This window comes from Protobothrops mucrosquamatus, unplaced genomic scaffold (genome assembly GCF_001527695.2).
Source record: "Protobothrops mucrosquamatus isolate PMUCROS unplaced genomic scaffold, P.Mucros_1.0 scaffold1166, whole genome shotgun sequence".
Classification (NCBI taxonomy): domain Eukaryota; kingdom Metazoa; phylum Chordata; class Lepidosauria; order Squamata; family Viperidae; genus Protobothrops; species Protobothrops mucrosquamatus.
Window position 1 is genome coordinate 203754 of NW_015387381.1, and position 24692 is coordinate 228445.

A 24692-nucleotide genomic window follows, 5' to 3' on the forward strand; every position below is an offset into this window, starting at 1 on the left:
GGCTTTTAGCACATGTGAATGCTGTCTGTATAAGGTGGCTTAAATGATCTTCCATCATGGAATTTAAAGTAATTTCAAATTATGACTTATGAGATAACTGGAGTTGACTGCAATTAATTGTAGGGGGAGCTGAAAAAAACGCTATCACTCTTCAACCATATCAAAAAGGAGAGGGCAGCCTGTAATTGTGAGGCATGCTATAGTCCAATGAAGATGTGTGGACTTCAACTCTCAGTATCCCCAGTCAGTCTTGCTGGCTGGGGGGAATCTGGGAGTTGGTACATACATCTTGAATTTACCAAGGTTCTAGTCCAACTCCATGATGTTTTGGAGACTTGATTTCTTGTGGAAATTGAGACTATTTCCTCCTGCTTTCTTAAAGCTGGAAATCACCAATACTTTAAACGTTCAATGTCTAAGCAATAAATGATACCAGAATTGATAGACCAATGTTGAATTTATTTAGCAGCCTTTCCACATGGAGTACAAAGAATGTTGTAGAAAAATACCAATTTGTTATTATCACGAGATGTCTGCACAGACTGGAAAAATCTGCAAATAAGCAACTACAAGTCCCACAGGGAGAAAGGGGCCCCTCTTTGCTCTTTTACCACCCATGTCTATCTTTCCATTCCTGTTGGATCCTTTTAGAAGGGCTTGTTGTTTTTGCAAATTCAAGTAAGACAGTTATTATTTTCTTCCACGGAGATCAAAGAATTGGGCTCAGATTCTGTTTTGGGGGAAAGTCAATGTGAGGCATTACTGATCATTTACTGCTGCTTTCTTAGCTTAGATTACATCATCATTAGAAGTTTTGCAGATTCCACTCACACCCTTCTTTGTTTGGAAGGGAAGGCAAGTAAATTGGAGAGTTGCTGTATTGGAATAATGCCTTGAATAGAGCACATGATTTTTGAAAAAGGAAGAAAATCAGCAGCAACTATCATGTTTGTATAAAGTGCTCTATACTGAGTTTCGAAATATTCCACCAGGTGTATTGGCATTATTTAGATTAGGCAAAAAGGGAACAAAATAGTGCACTTTTCAAGATTGCAGTAATATGCTTTGATGAATTTTCAGATTCCAAAGCACAATTTGCAAAAACGATTCGGATTCAGTTCTTCAATTTGGAAACTTCATAAAGGTAAGCACCCAGAAGCTTCACTCCCTGAATATAGTTGTACCTGGAAAGAAAACACCTGGTATTAAATGTGGGCCAAACAACAACAACAACAACAAACCCAAGCAATCCCAGCAAAATCTAGAATACAAGTGGAAAACCTCCATCCAGCCTATGAGCTAAATCTAGAGCTCCAACTTTGCATAATGACAGACAATACATATGCTTTACCTGTTGAGTTTCTCATTCTGAGAATGGGCTCCGTCATCAGCAGACCCAACAGGAAGCAGCATCACATTCTTGCCTGTTGCTTCTTGAAAGGTCAGTGTGACAGGAATGCTCCCTCCTTCTCGAGTCAGGTCTGGTTCCACACCAAAGACTAGGAAAAATAAAGGAGAAGGTTAAGAGCAATCTTCATTTTCTTTACCAACCCCCCCCCCCCGCTATCATACTTGGTTGTTTCCAGATCTTTTGGGCTTTCACTCTCACAACCCAAAATAGATTCGGCTGTGCTTCTAGGTCACAGGGGTGGGGAACCTTGGCTTTTTTTAATGACTTGTGGACTTCAACTCCCAGAATTCCTGAGCCAGCACAAGTCATAAGCCACAAGTCATAAAAGAGCCAAGGTTCCCCACCCCTGTGGCCTAGGACTAACAGAATTTGTACATCCTGATATCTAGGTTGGGGAAAAAACATTTTCACTTGTGTACCTGCTAACCCTTTATTTTCTTCCAGCTGGTTGGCATTGCAGTAACACAATACCAATAATCTGTTATCTTTTTCAAGGATCACTTTCCAGCTTGATTTTCATCAAAACTGACCGTTTTTTGCCACTGTAAAGTATCTACATTTTTATCATGACACAGGTGAAACACAAAAGGTATCTTAGATCATATTCTGATTAAGATATTGACAGAAACAATGAAAGATGTACTGACCTGTTTTCATGGCTTTTCTGCCAGCCATATAGTGGGGATGATTGAAATCTGACACCCAAGGTTTTCCACCATGGCCCAGCGTTATGCTGAATTTGTTAGGGCTGTGCAACTCAGCAAACTTTTTAGATAGGTAATCTTCAACCTTTAATAATGATTAAAAACTGGTTACTTAAAACAACTAGAACAAAATTGTTGGTCAATTATGCAGAAACTCTGTTTAAGGCTACAGTACAAATCAATTCCCTACATCTGAATAAATAAGCTGTTTCATGCACAATCATGTACTTCCATCCTTTTTTGCATATGGGCAAAGTCTGAATTACAGCCATACCAATATTTTACTTGCCTTACACTACTGCATGTATCAGGGCACATGCTAAATGGCACTGAAACTAACTGCAGACTCACAGCAGTTTGCAGCCAAAGGCAGTAATTGTGGATGGGAAAAGATTTAAAAATCAAAAACTGTTTATGGGGCAGGAAATGTCCAAGTTGGGATTTTTGTATCACAAGCTGAGATGGGACCTTTTTCAATTCTGCCTACTTCTCTCACATGTGGGCTTTGGTTTAGTGCTTAAGATAACTTTACAAATCATGGATGCTACACAGCATTCATCAAAAAGTGTGTGCAAAGCTGCAACTAAATTGGGAAAAAACCCAAAACGCAGTCTGCCTCCCTAATGAAGGAATTTCTAGCATAGCCCTAATCCTGGCTTCTGCTGATGTAGTTAACACGCAATGTTCTGAATTGTGATTTGAGTTTCCTTATCCATTTTCCTTGACACATACCAGCTTAGTCACAACTTCTGGAGTCATGTTTGGCACTAGTCGGATTGAAAATTTGCCAATCACTTTTCGTGGTATCACAGTTTTACAACCAGATCCAGAGAAAGCCCCTTCTATTCCATGAAGGGATAAGGATGGGTACCGCCATCTGTGCATCAAAATATTTTCCTATAAAAAACATTAAAGAGAAGAGACAAAGTCAGGCATCAATTGTCTATTGATAGCAGAATGATTCAAGGCAAAACTATAAATCATGAACATGCGGCTACCTTGGATAATGATAGAACTGGAATATTTGTATTCCCCTCTGATGGCCTAATATTAATCTAGTAAAAGAACATGTTTTTACCTTCTAATCAATGTGCCAATATTGAACAATGTGTTTTTATAGACCAAATTTAATAATAAGTTTAAGGGTTGAACTGATTGTATATTGATACATGATTATGCACATGGACCTCATTTTTTCCTTCCTCCCACTTTTATGTCTATTTTAATCACTAAGTATCTATAGTTTCTTACTGAATTTATCATGCATGTAGTACTGTTTGTTAAACTTCACTGATTAAAATGCACATGCCACATCTGGCAATGGGTCCTTCAAGAAGCTACATCTTTTTCTGATTCTCAGGGTAGCTGTGCAATTCTAGGAAATAACAGGGTGAAATTAAGATGTCAATAAAATGCTATTATAACTTCTCGGTACCTCTTTAATTCAAATGTCTCAGTCATCCAGGTCATGGTTGTCCCAAAGGTGCTTTTTTCAGGAGGCAACTGGACTTTGTTTTTTCTTCGAAGAAGTTTCGTTTCTCATCCAAGAAGCTTCTTCAGCTCTGACTGGATGGCAGGGAATGGAAAGACTTATATTCCTTGCATCTAAAATGGCCAGCTGTCTGCAAGGAGTATAAATCCTTCCATTCCCCACTATCTGGTCAGAGCTGAAGAAGCTTCTTGGATGAGAAGCGAAACATCTTCAAAGAAAAACAAGGAAGTCCAGTTGCCTGTTTAATTCAAACACATATTTTCTTGAGACTGGGCAACTGCTGGTACTCCTCAACTTACAACCATTCATTTAGACACAGCAGCACCGAAAAATGTGACTCACAACCACACTTATGACTGTCACAGCATCCCCAGGGTCACATGACCAAAATTCAGGCAATTGGCAACCAGCACGCATTTATGATGATTGCAGCATCCCAGGGTAATGGGATTCTCCTCTGCAATCTTTCCAGCTGACTTCCTACGAGCAAAGTCAATGGGAAAAGCCGGATTTGCTTAATGACTGCATGATTCACTTAATAACCATGGCAAAAAAGTTGTAAAATAGGCCATGACTCACTTAACAACCGCCTTGCTTAGCAATAGAAATTCTGATCCCAGCTGTAGTTGTAAGTTGAGGGCTACCTGTGGTCCAAAAATCCAGGAAAATAGGCATTCCTCCTCTTTAAGCTGAGGGTGTAGTGTGAATGCCTGCACCAAAACATCTTTTTTGCCTCAGATCAGAAAGAGAAAAGCACCCTTGCTAGAAATAATTTAGAAAGGCCTTCCAAATGCACGTCCCTCCCCAATCAAAAGAGGAGTCAAATGTCTAAAAGAGGGAGTATAATAGTCTGCGTATACAAGAGAGGAAATCTGAGATTAATAACACCATTTTATGCATGTGTCTTCAGAAGCATACCTCAGAGTTGGAAAGTGACCTTATCCCAAGTGACAAGCATGCTGATTAATCATCAAAATGAACTGACAAAACAATTATGTGGAACGCAATATAGCAGCCATTTCCGCAAATCCGGGTGTTTGAGGGGAGGGAGATGGAGAGCATAGTCTTGCCAGACCCACTATCCACAGAACAGAATAAGCTTCCTCTAACCAGAGGCCTTTTGGATGCACAACCAAAATTTGCCAGAATTGGCTGATAATGCATGGAAGATGCATTCCAACCCAGTTAAAGGCTATCAGGTTGGACAAGCCTGGTTTAGACATCCTTATACCTTACAAACACGAACTGGAGTACTCTTAATTACGAAGCGTTACACTATATAAGAGTGATGCAATCATAACATTTGTTTTTCTTGCTTACAAAGTTGACAAGAAGATCCACCCCACCTTTGTGTCATGGAGCAGTTCTGTGACTCCAACATCTTTTGCATATTCTTTTAGGTCAAAGTCAATTTTGTCATAAAGTTGCTTTTCCTCATTTGTCAGAGGTGCCACTGTCTCATAAATGCCAGGGATGAGGATTTTTCCTGTCTTATCCACTAAGGAGCCTGTAAAGAAAGAGCCATATGCTATTAAAGGCAGCCCGACAAGCTTGTTCCTCGTGATTAGTTGCTGGTATTCAAAGCTTTTTATTTCCTTACTGCATTCCTACCTATTATACTGAAATGGCAGCTGCAAAAAAAATGGCAAATAAGAGCTGCACCACAGGCAGACTGGCATCTACACAAAAGCTGCTAATAAAAACAAACATAGCCAACATTCCCTTTTTAGATAGGATTTAGATTTTAAAATTTTGAGATCTAAGAAATAAACACACTAACATACATGCAGAGCTACAGGGCAGTGGCTATTCTTCAGAACTGCCCTGCCTGCTGAGCGATCCATCTTATAGCCAATTCAAGCAGGGAAACGATTTGGGTCAGGCCCAGCCTGGACCCAAGGAAGATTGTTCTTTGAGCACCCTTCTTTTATAAGCCAAAGAACATGCAGTTTAGATCCCAGGCCGCATTCTTAGCTCCAAGCCTCCTCCTGGAAGACCCTCTGAAAGTTATTACAAAGTCATAATTTTAATTAAACAGAAAGAGGAACTATAATTCTTTTTCCTTTTCCCCAATTTTAGAATATAGTCAATTGTGTCCAGAGGCGAAAGCCACCAGACCTTTTCTGTAACTGCTGCCTCATAAAATTCTCTCTGTCAAATCAATTTTTTCAAGGCTTAACTTGCTGTCACCCAGCCAGATACTTCTAGTTACTAATTTCTAGGAGGCTTGAGTTTATTGCTGTGGGTGAAGATCAAGGGTTGTCTTCTGGGCAAAAAGAGATAACAGAAATTTTCTTGGTTCGCCTGGTTTCAAAAACTTTAAAAGATACAACACACACACACACACACACAAACACCCCTCCTCAAAGTTGACTCCTTTCTGCCTTCATTATTTGAAGGTAAGAAATATCTGACAAAACTTCAATCAATCTAAGTGTCAGTTCTTCCTCCAGGCCAATTCAGGATCATTCCAGAAGATGGAAAGGATGACCACTGGGGTAACAAAGCCAAAATGTCTCCAAGCAATCGAATCATCCAGCTCTTGTGTCATGTACTCATAGCATCTTCTCAGAAAGAGCAAAGTGGCTAAAGTGGGAACAGGAGGTTGTTCCATGGCTTTTAGTGTACACATTTATGATAAGCTGACATGCCTTTGATGGGGAAGTAAAGTGCGTGAAACAGAATCTGACAGTTTGATGCAAACCACTGAAATTCTGATCTGCTCTCACCAGAGCCAGTATCAGTCTCTTGCTCATCAAACAATAAAGAAACAAACAGCAGAGATGAGAAGAGAGAACCACACTAGCAAATACAGGGAAAAATGATTTGCCAGGCTCAGTGAAGCCAACATGCCTAATAACTGCATCATTATTATTCTATTCAAGTCTTTTCCCCCCATCTGGGCATTCCCTGATATGGGAACTTAGATTCTTAAAATATCTGGCAATGGGCATATAGATTGGGGAATTCTGGGACACGAGCCACAAATTTGGAAGGCACCTTGGTTGGGAAAAGCTAATTGAATTCAAATTTTACCTTCAACCACCTCGTAAGTTGAAACGACATTCAATAGCCTAATAAATCTGTGCTTTCTAGGTCCAACAATGTTGCAGTTATCTTTGTCCTTCAAGGAGATCTTTACCCTCTCGTTAAGATTCTGGTTAGTCCATCAATTGTTAACCTGGCATTATCAAAAGTTTTCAGGGAGGGTCAAGGCTATTTCTTTTTTTCCCTTAAAGCATGACTACGTTACTAACTCCTGCAATAGTTAATATGAGGGAGGCTGCAAACTATGGGAGGTATATTCTCATGTATCAGAAGGCAGACGGACTGGAAGATTACTATTCTTTAAAAGTTCTGGTTCTTTTTAATATACAAGGCTCCCTTAAAACAGCCCTTACCCATTAAAACAATAAGATCTGTCATTGCTTCGTGGATCGAGCCGCCATATACACCAGAATGAAGGTCTTTGTCACTGCATTCCACCTTATAGGAAAAGATAAAAGCAAAAGCAAGGCCCATTAAGAGGCTCACTGACAGGCATTATTTACAGTACATTTTTAAGGTTAAGCTAAGCTGCTGTAGCAAGGATTTTTGCTGCAAGTCTTAGGAAGAGTTGCAAACTGAATTATGGAATTGTTGCTTCAGAAAACTCAACCAATTCTCAGTATCCTCTTTAGGATGAGAGCAAGATGTTGTTGTTTTTTTAAGTCAAATATACATTTCTGCAAAGCTGCTAGTGTTGAAGTAAAGAATCAAACATCCAAAAGTATTTCGTGTGTGTGTGTGTGTGTGTGTGTGTGTGTGTGTGTGTGTGTGTGTGTGAGAGAGAGAGAGAGAGAGAGAGAGAGAGAGAGAGAGAGAGAGAGAGAGAATAACCAATAATATAATTAATAAACAAGAATGTTGTGAAAATAAGCCCCAAGGTGGTAATTTGAACTGGGGTCTTCAGTGTGACAAGCACCTGGATATTGAATTTAACTGTATCTAAAACGAGTGGACAACCTACATCCCTAGAATCAAACAAGCTTCAATCAACTTACATATGACCTGCAACTTAATTTCAGGGCTTTTCATAGGCATTTTCTTCTGACAAGAACTACTTGGTCCTTTCAAAACAGCCCAATGGGTACGGAATAAGAGAAGAGGAAAGCAGACCCGTTCATTTTTGGCTCTGATCCTGCCCATCAGAGTGGACCTCTGCAACAGATTACTTTTGAAGAGAAATGCCCCATAACACACCAAAATGCTTCCCACCTCTGATATAAGAACTTTCCAGGAGGTTTGCATAAGTTTGAAAGGCATATGGGCAGTAATACAGACACACACCGATAACACAGTATAAATAACATTGTGAAGCCATGACAAGAAACAAGATTTCATTCAGTTGCCTTCTGCATCCTCCTTTTCAAAGAGATAACCAGTGTGCCAAAATTGTTCTTGAAACTTTGAGCACTCAGTGGTTGAGTAAGGCTATAAGCACATTAATGGGATGTCATTCAGCTTAGCATGCAAAGGCCAACCTAATAAAGGTTGTCATCTTAACCAGCTGTTTTATTCTTAGTTCCTTACCTCAATGAAGTAATAGCAGATGCCTCTGAGGCCATAGGTGATGCAGGGCTTCTTCTTGCCCAGCCAGTAGTTGTCAGAGATGCACACATAGTCCACGTCTTTGAAGAAAGTATCTTTTTGTTTAAAAATCAATTTATCAAGGCCTTCAGAACCAGATTCCTCCATACCTTCTAAGCAAAACTTGACATTGACTGGGATTTCCTAGAGGACAAAACCACAACACTGAAACAGAAGCTGGGAGTGTTACGATTTTCAGAGTTAGAGCCAATCAAACACTTCCAAAAATCTTGGGAAGACTCCATGTTGGAGAACTCTGCTGCAGGGTCAAATTAAAACTTTCCAGTCATGCTACTGGCACTTTGTATGAACCGTTTTCTAAACAGCATGTGTGTGTGTGTGAGAGAGAGAAATTGCAATTCAAAATGAGATGCAGGAAAAGTTAAAGGAAGATTATTATTCTTTTTTTTATACTATGATCGTGAACTAAATCAGCCTTTGCATATTTCTCTGTCAGAAGAAGTTTCCCTCAATACTAATTGTTTTCACTGAATGCAGTAATGTACTGTATGTCTCTAATCCAAGTTAATAGTGATCTGAGCAATGATGGAGGAAGGAACAATTTTATCCAGCATCACTTTTTTCAAAGCTCCAGCATATAGTGCCTGCCTGCCTTTCTTTCTTTAGGATTGTGGAGAAAAGGGAAAAGCCTGGGGGTTGGTAATATTTCTGCAGAGGCCAGAACAGTTGTTCATCTGCTCCCATGGGGGCTACAACTGGAAGGCAAAATAATGAGCACATGACTTGGGACCAGACAATAGTTTTCAATATTCTTGGACTCACTAACTGCAGCCCTTCTGTTGCACTGTAGGTTAATGAGACAGAGCAGATTCAGCCAGAGCAGATTCCCTCAAGGCTCTTATGGGTGCTCCCTATAACTCGTCATACCTTAACTAATGATAACTTACTTGTCCTAATCTGTCATATCTTAACTCCAAACTTGTCATATCTTAATTAAAAACCTTGGCAATAAATTTTCCTTCTTCAATTGATCCCCTTTTTGCCCTGTAATCCAAAAGATGGAACCCCTTTCAATTGGCCCCTTTCATTTGTTTGGGGTTTGAAAAACGCTAGGAGCCACTAAAAACTGTTCTTTTCCTTCACCAGGAACGGAGCAAACAAGTTGGGCATTTATCAAGCTCTAGGCTTCCAAAGGAGAGAGAGAATTTCAGTAAATAAATACTGTAAATCTGCCACAACACAGAAAGCTTGCCACTAGCCACACAAACTTTCCTATGATCTGGTTACAAAACCATTTCAGCCACTTTATACTGTTGTCTTTCTTGATGGTTACTGTGATTTGGTACAAATGTGGAGTTTATGCTTTTACCATCGTTCACAGGACTCCCAGCTTTACCTGTTTGGTTTGCTGATAAGCCTCCAGAGCATTCAGCCAAGCTAGCACTGGTCCTTTGTCATCTGTCGATCCTCGGCCATACAGCTTCCCTAAACACATTAAAGCAAGCTGCAATTAAACAGAATTATCTCTACAGCCATGAGAAGCTACAGCCTGCAAAGCTCAGGTCATTCTGGCACTGTCTGCACATCTTGCAGCTCTATCTTAGCTTTAGATCTTAGACCATCTTGTCTCTGATACCCAAATTGGGATGCTTTGGCATCAGGACATCCTTATCCATACATGTGTGCAGTATCAAATGGCTATATGTGCACATTAATGAGATCAGTGAGATCTTGGTTGCAAACAGAACCCCTTTGTCACAACGCCCTACTTTTAAGCCAAAGACAAGTGGTCTTTTGGAGTCTGAGAATTGCCCTTAACATTTAGGGAAGGGAAGGCTGCAACAGAAGGAGGTAATGCAAAGATTTCATCATATACAGAAAGAAACCAGGATTTTCATTTTTCTCTGGTCCTAATTTTTAAAGGGGTAAATTGTATAAAGATTGTTAAAAAACTACACATTCCTACTTCTCCTTTTAAAGCAAGATGTCTCTGCTATGTACACATTCAGCATCTTGAAGATCAAAAGACCTGCTGGTGCACAAACTTTGTTCAGCTTCAAGTCCAGTTTAATGCCCCCATGGCCATTTGCAATAAAAAAATCCATTAATGAAAAGGATTCTTATACCTGAGCTAAGCCCTTCAAACAGTTAGAAAGACAGGGCTATACATTACATCAGAGACAGATTACTGAGCTTCATCTTAGCAACCATGCATCTAAACTGTATTGCAAGGAGAGGATTTTCCACAATCCACTTTCTTAAGTCTTAAAAGCCTTATTTGAACTTAATGACAAACCACCGTACAACATTTCACTGCTCAAGAAAAAAAAAAAAGCATATTAGTTGGAAAGGTTTCTATTTAGCATAATGCTTGCTTGCAAAGATAAACATTTGCTTAGTCAACACCATTTGACCTGAAATCATAAACTTATCTATTACTAGAACAAATAGAGCTGAATGAAATTGCAGTTGATTGATAAGCTTGGATAACAAGGAAGAAAGCCAAGGTGCATACAACATTTCTCCACTGCCAAAAGTATCAAGTTCGGGGGAAACAATAAAGGGCACGGGGTAGAAAACTGAAGTGTTATCCTACATGATCAAGATGCCAGTTAGCTTAATATGACCTTCTTCAGAATACTCTATTCCATCCCTAATTTTAATTTTTGGCCCAATATGCTACATCACCACTATGCTAGAGAGTTTGCGCTCCTACAACCTGCTTCAGTTTATTTTATTTTTTAAAATATTTTCTCTCTAGTATAAGAGCAGGGACACACCATCTTTGTCAGGCTTTCAAGATTCTGGTGTTCTACTCTGCAACAATAAAGTATAACATCAGTAGTGGAGTCTGTCTGCTGACTTGGCCTTCCTCAAAAGGCTGACCAGCTGGCAGATCATTTCAGCTACAGCAATAGAACTTACTCTCCTGACAAAAGTGCATGGATGGAATAATCAAAACAGGACAGCTGAGAACGGAAAGTAGACAGCACAAAGGGAAAACAAGTTTCTTGCAAAATCTTGATTATGCCTAATTTTTCCATTACCAACTGTAATATTTTTTATTAATCCTACTGGACGCAAGAATTTTTTCATCCACATCTCAAAAGAAAGGAGAAGGATGTGAAAACTTCAACTTCTGTTATTTTCAATCAGCAAGTTTAAGAAGGCTGAGAATTACAGAAGCTAGTCCACCGGAGAGGGTTGAATTGGCTGCTAAGCTATGACATAATAATAATAATAATAATAATAATAATAATAATAATAATAATAATAATAATAGTAGTAGTAGTAGTAGTAGTAGTAGTAGTAAAGTTGGAAGGGACCTTGGAGGTCATATAGTCCAACCTCCTGCTCAGGCAGGAAACCCTATACCATTTCGGACAAATGGCTGTCCAGTCTCTTCTTAAAAACCTCCAGACTTTCCCAATTGTAGACTTTCCCAATTGTAGCACATTATCAGCAGGGAACTTAACATGGAGGGGCTACAGATACCAATGTGACCTCCCTTGCCCACCCTTAGCAGGTTTTTTTTTTTACAACTATTCATACCCATAACTCCAGCTGTTTTATAAATGAGAAAAATCCCATTCACCACCATGGCAGCCCTTACATGCTTTCCAAGTTCCAGATATGAATATAAAGACTGGAAATCCCTGAGGATCATGCCCCCCAAAAATCTATAACTCCAATGAAAAGATGCAGCTTATTGGACTATAATTACTTTTGTATTTTCTGCAGTGTGAATTTTCCTTTTTCATCCCAAGTTGAACACGTGTAGAAGAATTAACCCAGTTATATAAAACTGCCCTAAAATCTTTTTGGTTGCCCATGCTCAACATTTATTATAAGCCTACATAAGCCAGGCCACCAAGCAAATTTATCTAAGTTTGTGTGGAAAGAAGTCACAGTGTGCTAAAGAGATACTTAACCTCTAAAATTACGGCTTAGTACTTAACCTTTAAAATTTGGACTTGGAATGGCCTTCCAGATGTCCCAATGCAACAACTCCAGCGTGCACAGATAATGATAAAGGAGTCTGGATGCTGTACTTTAGCAGCATTTGGATAATCATAAATATACCACCTATACTTTCTAAAAGTTAAGCAGCTACTGTGCGCATTGTGTCCAATTTTCAGAGAGACAAGAATCATTGCCTTAAGAGTAAGGCTTTAGAAATAATTTAAGTAAAGAAATAAATTATTTAAATAAACACAATTAAGACAGCCTTGTCTCTGGTTTATGTATCTTCTGTCACAACTAGTTTGGGCATGGTTGCAGGTTATGTGCAAAGAGTAAACAGAGAACTCAATTCAAAAAACTAACTGAAAGCAACAACATGAGAGCAGCTTCAAAATTTACTCCCAAGATTTGACATATAGAAGCACATGCCAGGTATGGACAAGACTTACCTTCTCTTTCTGTCAAAACAAAGGGTTCGCTGTCCCAGCCATCCTCTAAAGCTGCAGGTTGCACGTCCAAATGGCCGTAGACACAAACAGTTTTTTTGCAAGGATCTGAGCCGAGTTTGCCCAGAATTACTGGAGGTAGAGGAATTGTTTTATCCTTAGACACCTGTAATGTAGAAACACTAGGTGTCAGTGTAGAGCTATTTGAGAAATAGCTATTTGTAAAACTATTTTGTACTGTATAATATTTGCTGTAAAAAGGTAAAATGAGAAAGTTTTGGCATGGGGGTATAACTCATAGCACACATGCATCTTCCCAAAAATTTTTACATGACCTCAGGGTGCTGTCTTTTCACATTTGTAAGAGGGGCAAAAGGAGGAGCATCCATCTTGGCACACATTCTTCAAAACAGGGATGTCAAACTCGCTGCGTCACGTGATGTGTCACGACGTATCACAACTTTTTTCCCCTTGCCGGAGCTGGGGTGGGCGCAGCTTCCAATTGCGGGCTGGCAGTTTAACACCCCTGCTTTAAAATGTCTACAAACTCAAATGTTATTTTTCTCACCTGAAGGATGAGTTAAGGAGAAAACTGGGTTTCTTAAAGCTGAATAATGTGTGAGGCAGACTTCATTTCTTCAAACCCCCATAAAATATAAAGAAAAGGCTGATCCTTCCCAATCCAATGATGTCAAGACCACACTTTTTTTTTTTTTAATATACCTTCCCTTTGTTTAAGACAAGAAAAAAGTGCAGAACATGCTAACAGTATCATTGTCTTGGATCCTGAGTATTGGCTTAGCCTGGGTAGAGTCACTAAGAAATACGTGGAAGTCTCATAGAGACAAAAGATTAGAAAGAGAAAAAATAATCTTTTGTCTCTTAAACAAGACAATGATTCATTTTACTAATAGTATGTCAGAGAGAGAGAGAGAGAGGGAAGGGGAGAGAGAGAGAGAGAGAGGGAGGGAGAGAGAGAGAGAGAGAGAGAGAGAGAGAGAGAGAGAGAGAGAGAGAGAGAGAGAGAGAAACCAACAATTCCTTCTTTTCTCTTTCATTTGTTTGTGTGGTGGAAAAAAAACAACGTTTACAAGTCCATTAAACCTTCCCCGAATTGGTGTCTTCCACATGTGTAGACTTCGCTTCCAAGAATTCCCAGCCATCTGAAGTTCATCCAGGGTAGGGAAGTCTAATCTAGAGACTCTGGTCAGGAGCAAGGGCCAGGGAATTGTCCCATAAAAGCCTTAAGAGAGACCATCCTTAGCCACATCCTGATAATGCTCCACCGCCAATATCCTGACTCAAACACTGGCATAAACAAGGACTGGGCTTGTCCTCAGAGGGGAAAGATAGATTTTACCCAGCAGAACAGGTTGAACTTGGGAGTTTGGAGATCAGATACTTCATTTCGAAGAGAAACTGCCTACAAGTGCACACCTGTCTGTCTGCCTACCGAAACTGCTTAATTAGCTCAGGCTCAAGAGAGGACAGGATGGCAGCACAAAGATAGACAGGGCAGATCACACCCTGTCATTGACAAGACCAGGAAGGGCAGTATTTTTGCCCCCTACAAGCCGCAGTGTATTCTGGGTCCCAAGCTAGAGGAGTCTTCCCCCTCTTTAGTATGTCCATAAAGAGACTTTCCCCTTTTGCACCGCAAATTCCAGCATGCAGACTTCTCTCCACACTTTCACAAATACAAATACAATCTCTCCCTCACTGCTAAATGCAAAGGCCTCTTCCTATCCCCACTGAGCACTTCTCCATCTAGAGGCACGAAGGGCAGAAAGAAAGCTAGTTGCCACCTGAATATGACTATCTAAAAACAGTACAACTCCAGACAATTTCAGCAGAGTTCCAAAACAAACAGGCAGACTACGTTAAGTTACAGTAGTGGCCAAAATTGTGGAAACCTTTTGGGAAAAGTGTCCAGTAGAAATGCCACCTTTGGTTAAGTTTCCACCAATTTTTCTTCTAATTTCTTTATAACTGTAGCCTTGTTCACTTAATAATACTATTTTACATCGCTTTCTGGGCGACCAGTCAACTCTTTGCACCATTACTTTAATTTTATTACATTTTACAAGCTCACTAAATGAAAGAACACAAAAAACCCCCAACCAATTTGATAGCGCTCACATAACACACTGACAAATGTCCTCCTCTCAGCTTCAATACATGATATCAATAACTGAATTCTACTGTGATCTGATTGACTCATTGCCAAAACAAGATGACACCTGATTGGCTCTCTAAACACTCATGCTCATTGGCTACAATCAGATGAAGGAAAGCTACCTGATATCAACCTAAGCAAGTTGTGCTTCCTTTTTCTGGTTATTTGGCTATCACTTTTCATAGAATACAGTACAGATAATTGAACAAACTTTGTTGCATTACATTCTTGATTAAATTATCTTTCCATTGATATATAATTTTATAGTACTACTCTAAAAAAAAGTGGTGTTATTAGCCATCAAACCTCAAAAATACTTTTCCCAAAAGGTTTCCACAATTTTGGGCACTACTGTAAGCAACTTTGGTTCTACATAGTTCTTGGATGGAGACCATCAGGAAATCCCAGGGATATATAGATTAGACTGGAAGGTCAAAAGTGTGTGCTGGAAGAACACAAAGGCAAACCATTTTCATACTGAGCTATATTACATGTCACAAGTTGAGCTCAATTGGATGGAATCTTTAATTTTTTTATTTATGAGTAGTAACTCTTTCTGCTCTCCCAACATTTCCTTGATAAGGACCCTTCTTCTTACCACCTGCTCTCCGATATCTATCAGTTCAGTTGTGCCGCCAAGCCGTTCAATGTCCTTTGCAGCAACTTCCATCATCCGTCTGATTTCGTCTCTCTTTTCCGGCCATGCTGACACGCTCTGTATCGCGACCCACTGAGCTAGTCGCTATTCATAAGCAGTTCCAGCAAGCATGATGGGGAAGAAGGGGGGGGGGGAAACAGTGAATGAGGTCTTCTTTGGCTATTATTTTAGTGGAGATAGATTCATTAAGAAAAATTACAAACATTCTATAATGAATACAGAAAGCCAAAATTTTCTTTTGTTTATTGTACCAAACACTAATGTTTACAAATCACAATCAGCAAGAATTCCTACTGACTGTTAAATATAGGGGAGGCTTCAGGCAGGCCCTGTCAGTCAAGGAATTCCAGCTGGTGGGGACAGAAGGGCCTTCTCTGCTATGGCTCCTGCCCTTTAGAACATCTTACTCACTGAGGTGAGATCGGCTTCCACCCTTCTGGCCTTCTGCAAGAGCCTGAAGACCTGGCTCTGCGAGATGGCTTGGAACCCCGATGGGGGAGCATCACACCGGAGGTGATTGATAACTTAAGATCCCACCTCCTCTCCTGTGTATGCATCTCCCTCCATACCCATCTTTTAACTTATAATTTTAATTTTTGATTGTAGTTCCATTTTTATTGTTCTAGAAATAGTTATCTTATGGTTTTTATGCTTTTAACAATGTGAGCCACTCAGAATCGCTTCGAAATGGGATGGGCGGCGAATAAATTTAATAAATAAATAAACATTGAAGCAGAATTGTAGCAGTTTCTACACTCAGCTAATCTTGAGCCCAATAATGGCATATTTCAACACAGTCCCCTTAGCTAAACTAGCAAACAATTTTGGTCCCAGGGACCAAGTAAGAGAAAGGCTGTTCCTACCTAATGTAATAAAAGTTGTTTCATGGTCCAGAAGAATAGTTGTAACTCTTAGTTATGAGTCTAAAAAATTGCAACTGAGGCAAAATGAGATTCTGTTCTTTTATCAAAGTGAAGTTACAGCTCCAGAAATGAACCTTCCAAATAGATTTCCGTTATGGTCATAATACAAAATCCTATTCCTCCTATTCTTCAGCCCTCCATACACATCAGCAATCTTTTACAGCTGGGTTCACACCAAGGGCTGACTACCTTGTTCAGCCTTAAGACTTGCAGGAGTGATTCTTCTAAAGATGTTCCAGCTGCTAGGTCAGACATTTCAAACTCGCGATGTCACATGACGTTGCGCAATGTATTGGGACTGTTGTGCCATTGCCGGCAATGGGGTGGGCGCAGCTTCTGAGTGACATGTCCGGCAGTTTGACACCCCTGTGCTAGATGTACCGTAATTTACCTAGCACCCAGGAGAGGCCCTTCTGTGCTGCTCCCCAGTTGTGGAATGGAATGCATTCCCTCAGGATTTAGGTCTCCACTCTCTGACTTAACTCTTATGTAAAACACATCACATCCACTATTAATCTGAAGCAGCATGGTGTCATTCAGAAAATGTGGTGAAGAACAGCTTTTCCAGCAGATAAAGTGAGCTATCTTATTGTCTTCTTTCTAAATGATGTTCCATTTTGGCTAGAAATTTACATCTCACTCCCCATAAAAGAGTTTCAAAACTGAAAAAAGCTCCATTTTTTCAGTTCTTTGCTTAATACCATTGATGCTGCCATGAAATTTAGCCTCAGGTCCTTTAATTCAGGGGTCCCCCAAGCCCTGGGCTGGACCCACTACTAGGCCATGGCCTATTCGGAATTGGGCCGCATGAATGGTTGGCCGGAGTGTGTGTGTGTGTGTGTGTGTGTGTGTGTGTGTGTGTGTGTGTGTGCAGCTTGTGCAAGCGGTGGCCCTGTTCCCCTGTTCCCCTCTTCACCCCAGCCAGGCTGCCAAGCCGCAAAGGTTGGGGAATGCTGCTTTAATTTGTTCTTGTCCCCATTAACTTTGAGAGTAGACTAATGACATCTCCAACACATCTCCAGAGTCACAGGATTATACCATAATAACCAATGAGAGAATTGAGTGGCTCTCCAAAGGAAAGTCCAGAGTTAAATCTTATTCTAAGCCTACAAAAGATTTGGAAGAAGTAGAGTAACTTTTCTTTTATGTTATCAACTAAGATTAGCTGAGAACTGCTTTGTCATCACTGTTCCATACCCACTGTTCAAGGTAGGAACAGTATAGTTACACAATCTTGCCATCTCAAAGAAAGAGTTTATGTCCTGGAAAGGGCTACATACCTCCACATAAAGGTCTTGATGGTTGTCCACATATTTAAAAAGAGATTCCAGAGCAGATGCCATTTTCTGATTAAAATACTGTGACTGAGAAATCTAAAGAGTGGGTTTTTAAAAAAAATGAGAGAGAGGAAAAAGAATTTTAAACTCTTGCAACAGGCTGTCTCGCTTGGGATTCTTCCTTTTTAATGTTCTATATTCTGCCTAGCTCTATCTTGCAACTCAGCAGATTTAGCAAAATCATGAGGACTCACTAAAGGGGAATCCTGTGAGTAATGCCACAAGTCTTGTGACAGGAAAAAGCAAAACAAAGAAAGCCATTAGCTGTTGATTTTAAAGGCTTACAGATCTGCAGTTTCAATGGCAAACAAGAGGAGGTAGAAAAGAGAATTTGCACAAAGGCCATCCTGTTTATTGTCTTTACAGATCCTACTCAAAACCCAGCTCTATTTCCCTCTGGCAGTTGAACTAATCTAACCTAATCAGAGCTTGAACCCTGGGATGACCTGGATGAAGGTCACTGATTAGGAGCATTGTCTGCTTTGGACAGGAATGTTCTCATCCTGATGGAACAGACTCACAGTTTGCTCCTGGATTCATTATTGTGGCTGGAGGCTCAAGTGATTCTGGTAAGTGATTCTTACCACTCCCAGGTAAAGTCAACTTGGCCATGATGATTCATGCAAGAGAAACATTAAGATCCAAGGGCTGCACCGTGTTCAAATTATGAAAAAATCTAGTTCCACAAAAATGTGATGGGAGTCCACAAGATAAGAAGGGTAAAAATGTAGCCAATTTTCCATTACTAGAATTTTGCTAGTCAAATGTGATAGCCACTTTGGTGTAGTGGTGGAGGTGCTGGCCTAGACATCCAGAGACTGTGAGATCTAAACCTTCCTTCAGCATAAAAGCTCCCTGTTTGAATTTGGGCCAGCCTTTCTCTCTTAGCCCAACTCATCCCACAAGGTTGTTGTGGAGAACCCTGGAAGCAGGTACACTAGGTATGTTCACTACCTGGTCCTATATTTAAAAAATGGGATAAAATATAGTAAGAGTAACATCATCATGTTTGGCAGTTATAAAAACATCACACTTTTTGATAAACAATTTCAGAATGTTTTTAACATTAGGCAATAAAGAATTATATTTCACACTTCAGGTTTAAACTACTTTAATAAGTTTTTAATAAGAGCATCTTCAAACTAATTGTCTGCAATTAGCATTCCTTCACTGCTTGGCTGATACCTACATCAGTTTGCAATGCTTTACACAGATGGGTTGCAGGAAAAGATAAATCATAGTATCAGATATTTGAAAGACATTCTTTTTAATTGTTCAGAAGTAAATGTTGCTGAATTCAATAGGACTTTCTCTTTATTTATATTTCAGCCTTTGCAGAAACAACAACAAAAACTTCTTCAGAATCTAGGCCTTTTACTATTTCACAGCCTCACAATGTTGTTTCAATGAGAAAATGAGAAAGAGGACCTGCCTGGAGGAAAAAAAATGAATTTGCACTTGCAGGAAATCTATGAAAAAGAACTATGTGTGTGTTTGTGTGTGCACGTACACACACATTAAATTATATAATTTAATTTTATGTGCTGCTAACCACCTCCACAGGTGAGTCATTAATACACAGAGGTGTGTGGCTGTGCCTGCCTTTTTCAGTTCCTTACACTTCAGAAAAGTGGAGTACACTTAAGATGAACACGCTGTCTAGAATCCCAGTGCTACCAGATCCGGACTGCAAAAATCTAGATGACCAGTAAAATGATCCAGATATGCTAGTCCTCTAGAAACTAAAGAATAGAATAGAATAGAATAGAATAGAATAGAACCTTAGAGGTCTTCTAGTCCAGCCCCCTGCTAAAGCAGGAGAACCTATACCATTTCAGGCAAGAAATGGGAACTGTGAAAATATTAACATATAAATATGAATCAACTCAATACAACACAGTGTAATGGTTTCACTTTAATAAATGCAAACTTAAACAAAAAGAGCGAAAGTTTTTAAATTATCAATATAGAACAAGAAAGTCTTTTTTCATACTAAATGTGACCTGATTTCAGATCTCTTAGCTTTAAAGAACAGAAGCTTAGGTTTTTTTTAATGCACATTCAACTAACAGATTTAAAGATAAAATATATATTTTATCTTTTATGCAAGATGAAGGACTCATCATTGAAGATTACAAACTATAATTGGCCATGCTGGTCTATTGTGAGTTTGGTAGAAATAGCCAACTTCCCTATGACTGAGAGAAAGTAAGTGGCTGAAAGTCATTCAGCCAGTTTCCATGCATATTGGAAGCTTCCAGTCCACCTTAACCACTATATCACACTGCCTCTTAGCCAGATGTTAGCTGCAGTTTCACAGGCCTGCTTTTAAGGACCCTGCCCTAGATTATCAATGCATTCTCCTTAAAAGCAGTTCCTCTACATTTGTTGACTGCCACTAGTATAACAAATAAACAAATGTACTGTTTATCCCTCAGGGAAGAAAGAACTGATAGGCACCTAGTCTTTCAGATAGATAAGAGCAGAGTCATCCCTTCATCAGATGCTGTGTTAGGCTATATACTATCTGATGAAGGAGAATATTTGTAGCTCAGGGTTGACATGAGGGGGTCCTTGGTGCTCTCTTAGCTTGTTTGTTTTCTTGCAGATGTTTCATTACCTTAACTAGGTGACAGCATCAGTGCCAGTAAGGCATGCTCTTTGCTTGTCAGTCTGTATATATAAACTGACAGCAAAACAGCTTACGAGCACTGATGATGTTACTTAGTTAGGGTAATAAAACATCTGCAAGAAAACAAGCAAGCTCAGAGAGCACCAAGGACCCCTTATAGTACTATCTGATTTTTTTAAACCAGGATTGCATGGCATTTAGGGATCTTAAATCCAACGGGCGGGGGAGGGGGGAGAGCTTCAGTTGATAGCAGGAAATAAAGAAGGTCCTTTTTTTCCTCAAGGAAAAGGCAGAAACGACGGAGGCGAGGGAAGGTGCGGTTGCAGCTAAAGGGCCAAGGTGTACGAAGCGAATTACAGCTTCCTCCTACTCACCCTGCGGTTTAGGGCTGGCTTCCAATGCCGGGGGCAGAAGCCACGACCAAGAAAAGCCTTACAGTCTCTAGAGGTGGTGAGCGCTACAGCCATGGCCGACCCTGGCCGGCGGATGCAGAAGGCCCGGGCGTGGGGGTGGAGGGAGAGGGGGGCTTGGCGGGTACTGAAGAGAGGCAAATCCCCTGCGGCTCCTCCTTGCTGCCTCCCCTTTATGGGAAAATGGGAGCGAGCGGGAAGCAGCCGGGATGCCGGCAAACTTTGCCAACTTGGCAATGAAGGGGCCAAGCAAGGTGGGAATGGGACGCCGACATCTTCGGCCGGCGCCCACCTTTCTTTCCCTTCGCCCTTGGCATTCGCGGGAGAGGGGTCTGCTACTTACCCGTGCGCTGTCCCCACGTAGGCGGACCAACCCCTCGCGGCAGTGGGTATTTCTTAGCGGAAAGATCAGAAAGGGCGAAAGAGCACCCAGCGTGGAGCTTAAAGCCTCTTGCTTAAGGCCGCCCCTTTGGAATTGCGCGAAGGCCAATCAGCGGCCTCCAAACCACTCGGCTTGGCACTATTGGTCGCCACGTACGAAGGAACCCAGGAAGTGAAGGGGAGGCGTGGATGAATGAAGGGAGAGCGGAGAGCGAAACTTGAGAGTCAACCAGCCAAGGGACTGTAATTATAGCTGTGCGTGTTTCAAAGCGAGGCTCTCCTTTGAAGGGAAGGAGCCACCTGCGCTAGCTAGGATCTTCTTATACCGCTGGCGGTTGAATAAATATAATCCAGATAATATAGAAATTGCCAAAAGCGTTTCAATCCTATAATTTGATGTAGTTTACTTTATAATGTTTTTAACTGTTGTTATCATCGAGGCGAAAAATGCTAAACTCTGTTCAGAAAAGAGGCTCATGCTAAAAAGAAAAACATCAGCTTTGTAAATATATGCTGCTTAGTGTTCTTTAGCTATATTAAATAGCTAAAGAATATGCTAATTATTCTGAAAATCAGAGAAAGCAGTGTGAAAAATTAAGAATACAGCTTGGGGTTTGTTTGTTTTTGACATCCTGGACCTTTCGAAAACTGAAGGTTTCTTGCCTGTGTTTATGCAAACTTCTCTATACCTTGTTCCTTCTGTGTTTTTCAACACATAATACCATATCTTAACCATTGTATGATTTAAATTTAAAGCTTTGGGTTTTAGTGAGGGTCACAACTCCCTGCAGAGTTGCCAGTTGCTTCAGAAGAGGATCATAAAATGTATGCAAGCCCTAGTGTAAGTTTTGATAGGGCTCTTTCTTTCACAAAGTGATTTATCTCAGGCAAAACAGGAAGCAAAATCCAGAGTAAGTTCTGGGGATGCTCCATTTCACCTCCATAGTCTCACCTCCATGATTTGTCTACTCACAACCGTCAACTCCTCCAGCATAAGGTTTGGATTACTCAGGTAAAGCAGGGGAAGCTGAGCCTGAAGATGATGATCAGCACACCCCAAACCTGATAAAATATCTGAACCGGTTCCTACTTTATCTGGGCAAATCTTGAGAAGAAAGCCTCAAGTGAGTTTTGGGAGATGAGTAAAACTGCTGGATCTAGCCATCTCTCAATATTATCTGCCAATTGCAGCAGTTTTATTTATTATACTGCTTTTGGTCACAATTTACTTATTTAGCTTTAATCAGGGGGGAGTCACGCAGATTATTTTAACAGATTGCAATCTCCCCATGTTGGAAATACAAATAGTAGAAATAGCCTGGAACAACTATTTAACCACTTATATCATTGTGGGAATTGAATACATTAGTACAGGGGTCTTCAAACTTGGCCCTTTTATGATTTGTGGACTTCAACTCCCAGCCAGTTTTGCTGGCTGAGGAATTCTGGGAGTTGAAGTCCATAAGTCATAAAAGGGCCAGGTTTGAAGACCCCTGCATTAGTACAAGAATGCAATAGCAGTCTGGAAGGTAAGGAAAAACCATTGTCCCAGGTTGAGAAAAAAAATAAACTTCAGTGGCTGAAATAGCACTAATGGTTACCAACCTCTGGTAGGAGGCTACAGTAAAAGAACAAGATTTAATACTATAGTAACTATGAAATATTGTGTAGTCAGTTCAACAGCTCACTAAAATGAGTGGCATCTTGAGACTGACAGTCTTCAATTTCCAACAATTTTGATGATGAAGGAACTTTCAGACGAGGAAAAAAAAACCTCCTACCCTTTACATAATGGATACACCTCTGCCCAGAAACCTAATAATGAAAAATAATGACTGTAGCATTATTATATTTAATGTATAATTAAATAGATTAATGGCCTTACTGTGTTGATGGTGTTGGCTTAGGTGTTGCTTAGGTGGCTTCAGAAGACAATTGGAAGACTCATAAAAGATACATCTATTAAGGATGACATGTAGTCCACCCTTTCCCATAGCCTGATTTCAGAACACTAACACTTTTCAGAAAAATAGCAACAAAAGAGTGTTTAGGGGATTTTTCTTTTAAGGCACTGAGAAAAGAGTGGACAAAGTAGATTTTCGACCTGATTTACCAGGATCCCATGTTAATTTTTTTTGCTGCTCATTAGTCCTGTTTATAATAGGGATGTGGTTCACATATTGCAATGACTGAATTTGCACAACACCTTAAATCAAAATAAAACAGAAACATGACTTAGCAGGAGGAGTTTCCAGGCTAAGGAAAATCTAATTCAATAATTTCCTTTCCATTCTTCCCCTACTTCAAGCAATCAGACAATCAGTAATCTATAGTCATGTTTAACATGGCAACAATCAGATCTTGTATCTTAAAAGAAATATTCGAAACAAAGAAAGGACTCATCCACTGTGCTGTGCCATAATTTGCCTAATATTGTTGGCTGACTGAATTTGTTTTTCCACTAAGCCAGAAACTGTGGTTTTCAAATTGCATTAGTATGGTTTCCATGTCCAGCTTAATATTTTGACATACTATCGTGTAAAATGTTGTGGGTCGGTAATTATATATTACAATAGGTCATTATTGAAAATAAAAAAACAAAACTTCATTGTGTGATAACTAGAAGAGGCCAGAAGATGGGTTCTTATATCTGCAATGAAAACTAACTAAAAATTGTTAAAATTTACTCCTTGAACTGAACTGCTTGTATTTAAACTTATTCCAACAAAAGCCCTTGCTTTAAAATCTATTTTATTAAAACCCATCAACATTATTCACACAGGCTGGTCCTTACGATCTCATCTCTTGGGGCCATAGAATTAGCTACGTTTTTCCTCTAGAGCAAGCAAAAGGAGAAGAAGGTTGATGGAATTGTGAAAAGCCAACCAGATTTTTAAAAGGGCTTGGATCGATTATTTTGTGGAAACCTAAATACCCGAAAGATCATTCTGTTGTGTAGTGAAGATGGCCTTTAATACCATCACCACTCAGCCTTCAATAATCTGTTCCCATTCAGCTCATTTGGTAACCCAAACATTCTGCTTTTTCAAATGATCACATTTATCCCCTATTCCAAAGTTATCCAAGTGTGTATTTTATATTGATTTTAGAGGTTACATTGCTTACATGGATTGTTCAGTAAAGTACACATCTGAAAATTCTCCAACTTCTGAACCCAAGAATTAAGAAGATACCTAGGTTTATTACAATTTAAATTATTTTTAGAAAGCTCTACACAAACAGGCAACATTTAGGAATGCTATTACCACCATTACTATTAATAGCTATAAATTCTTGATTTGCGATTATGAGACAGTATTGCTAGAAAATGGCTCTTTCTTATTCAGGAAGAAGGCAAATTAGCACAATAAAGATAGAGTTTGTAGTACACAGGTGATATGTTCAAGCAGTTGTCAGCTTTATGATGTTTCAATTTGACTGTGAGAAATCAGAAATATTTAGATGGTAAAATGCATCAAAAGCTGCCTCCCAGTGCATTTGTAAAAGTTGTATGTATTTCCTCTAGATGTGAAAAAGGGTTAATTTATTCCAAATACAAGTTAAGAGAA

The 24692-nt window shown here is 39.8% G+C and overlaps 1 protein-coding gene across 2 annotated transcripts; it reads right to left on the reverse strand.

The window, feature by feature from the left end:
- Positions 1–438: 438 nt before the first annotated feature.
- CNDP2 (carnosine dipeptidase 2) lies at positions 439–17730 on the reverse strand. Of its 2 annotated transcripts, XM_029284987.1 has the most exons (11): positions 17644–17730; positions 15384–15524; positions 12610–12772; positions 9594–9682; positions 8180–8380; positions 7009–7093; positions 4954–5114; positions 2848–3012; positions 2059–2200; positions 1352–1499; positions 439–1184 (listed from the first exon to the last, which is right to left on the reverse strand). In XM_029284987.1, exons 1-11 carry the CDS (start codon positions 17704–17706, stop codon positions 1115–1117), a joined length of 1428 nt encoding a protein of 475 aa, XP_029140820.1. In that variant the 5' UTR covers positions 17707–17730; the 3' UTR covers positions 439–1114. The 2 variants fall into 2 exon arrangements, with proteins under 2 accessions (XP_029140820.1, XP_029140822.1); XM_029284989.1 differs by lacking the exon at positions 15384–15524.
- Positions 17731–24692: the final 6962 nt, after the last annotated feature.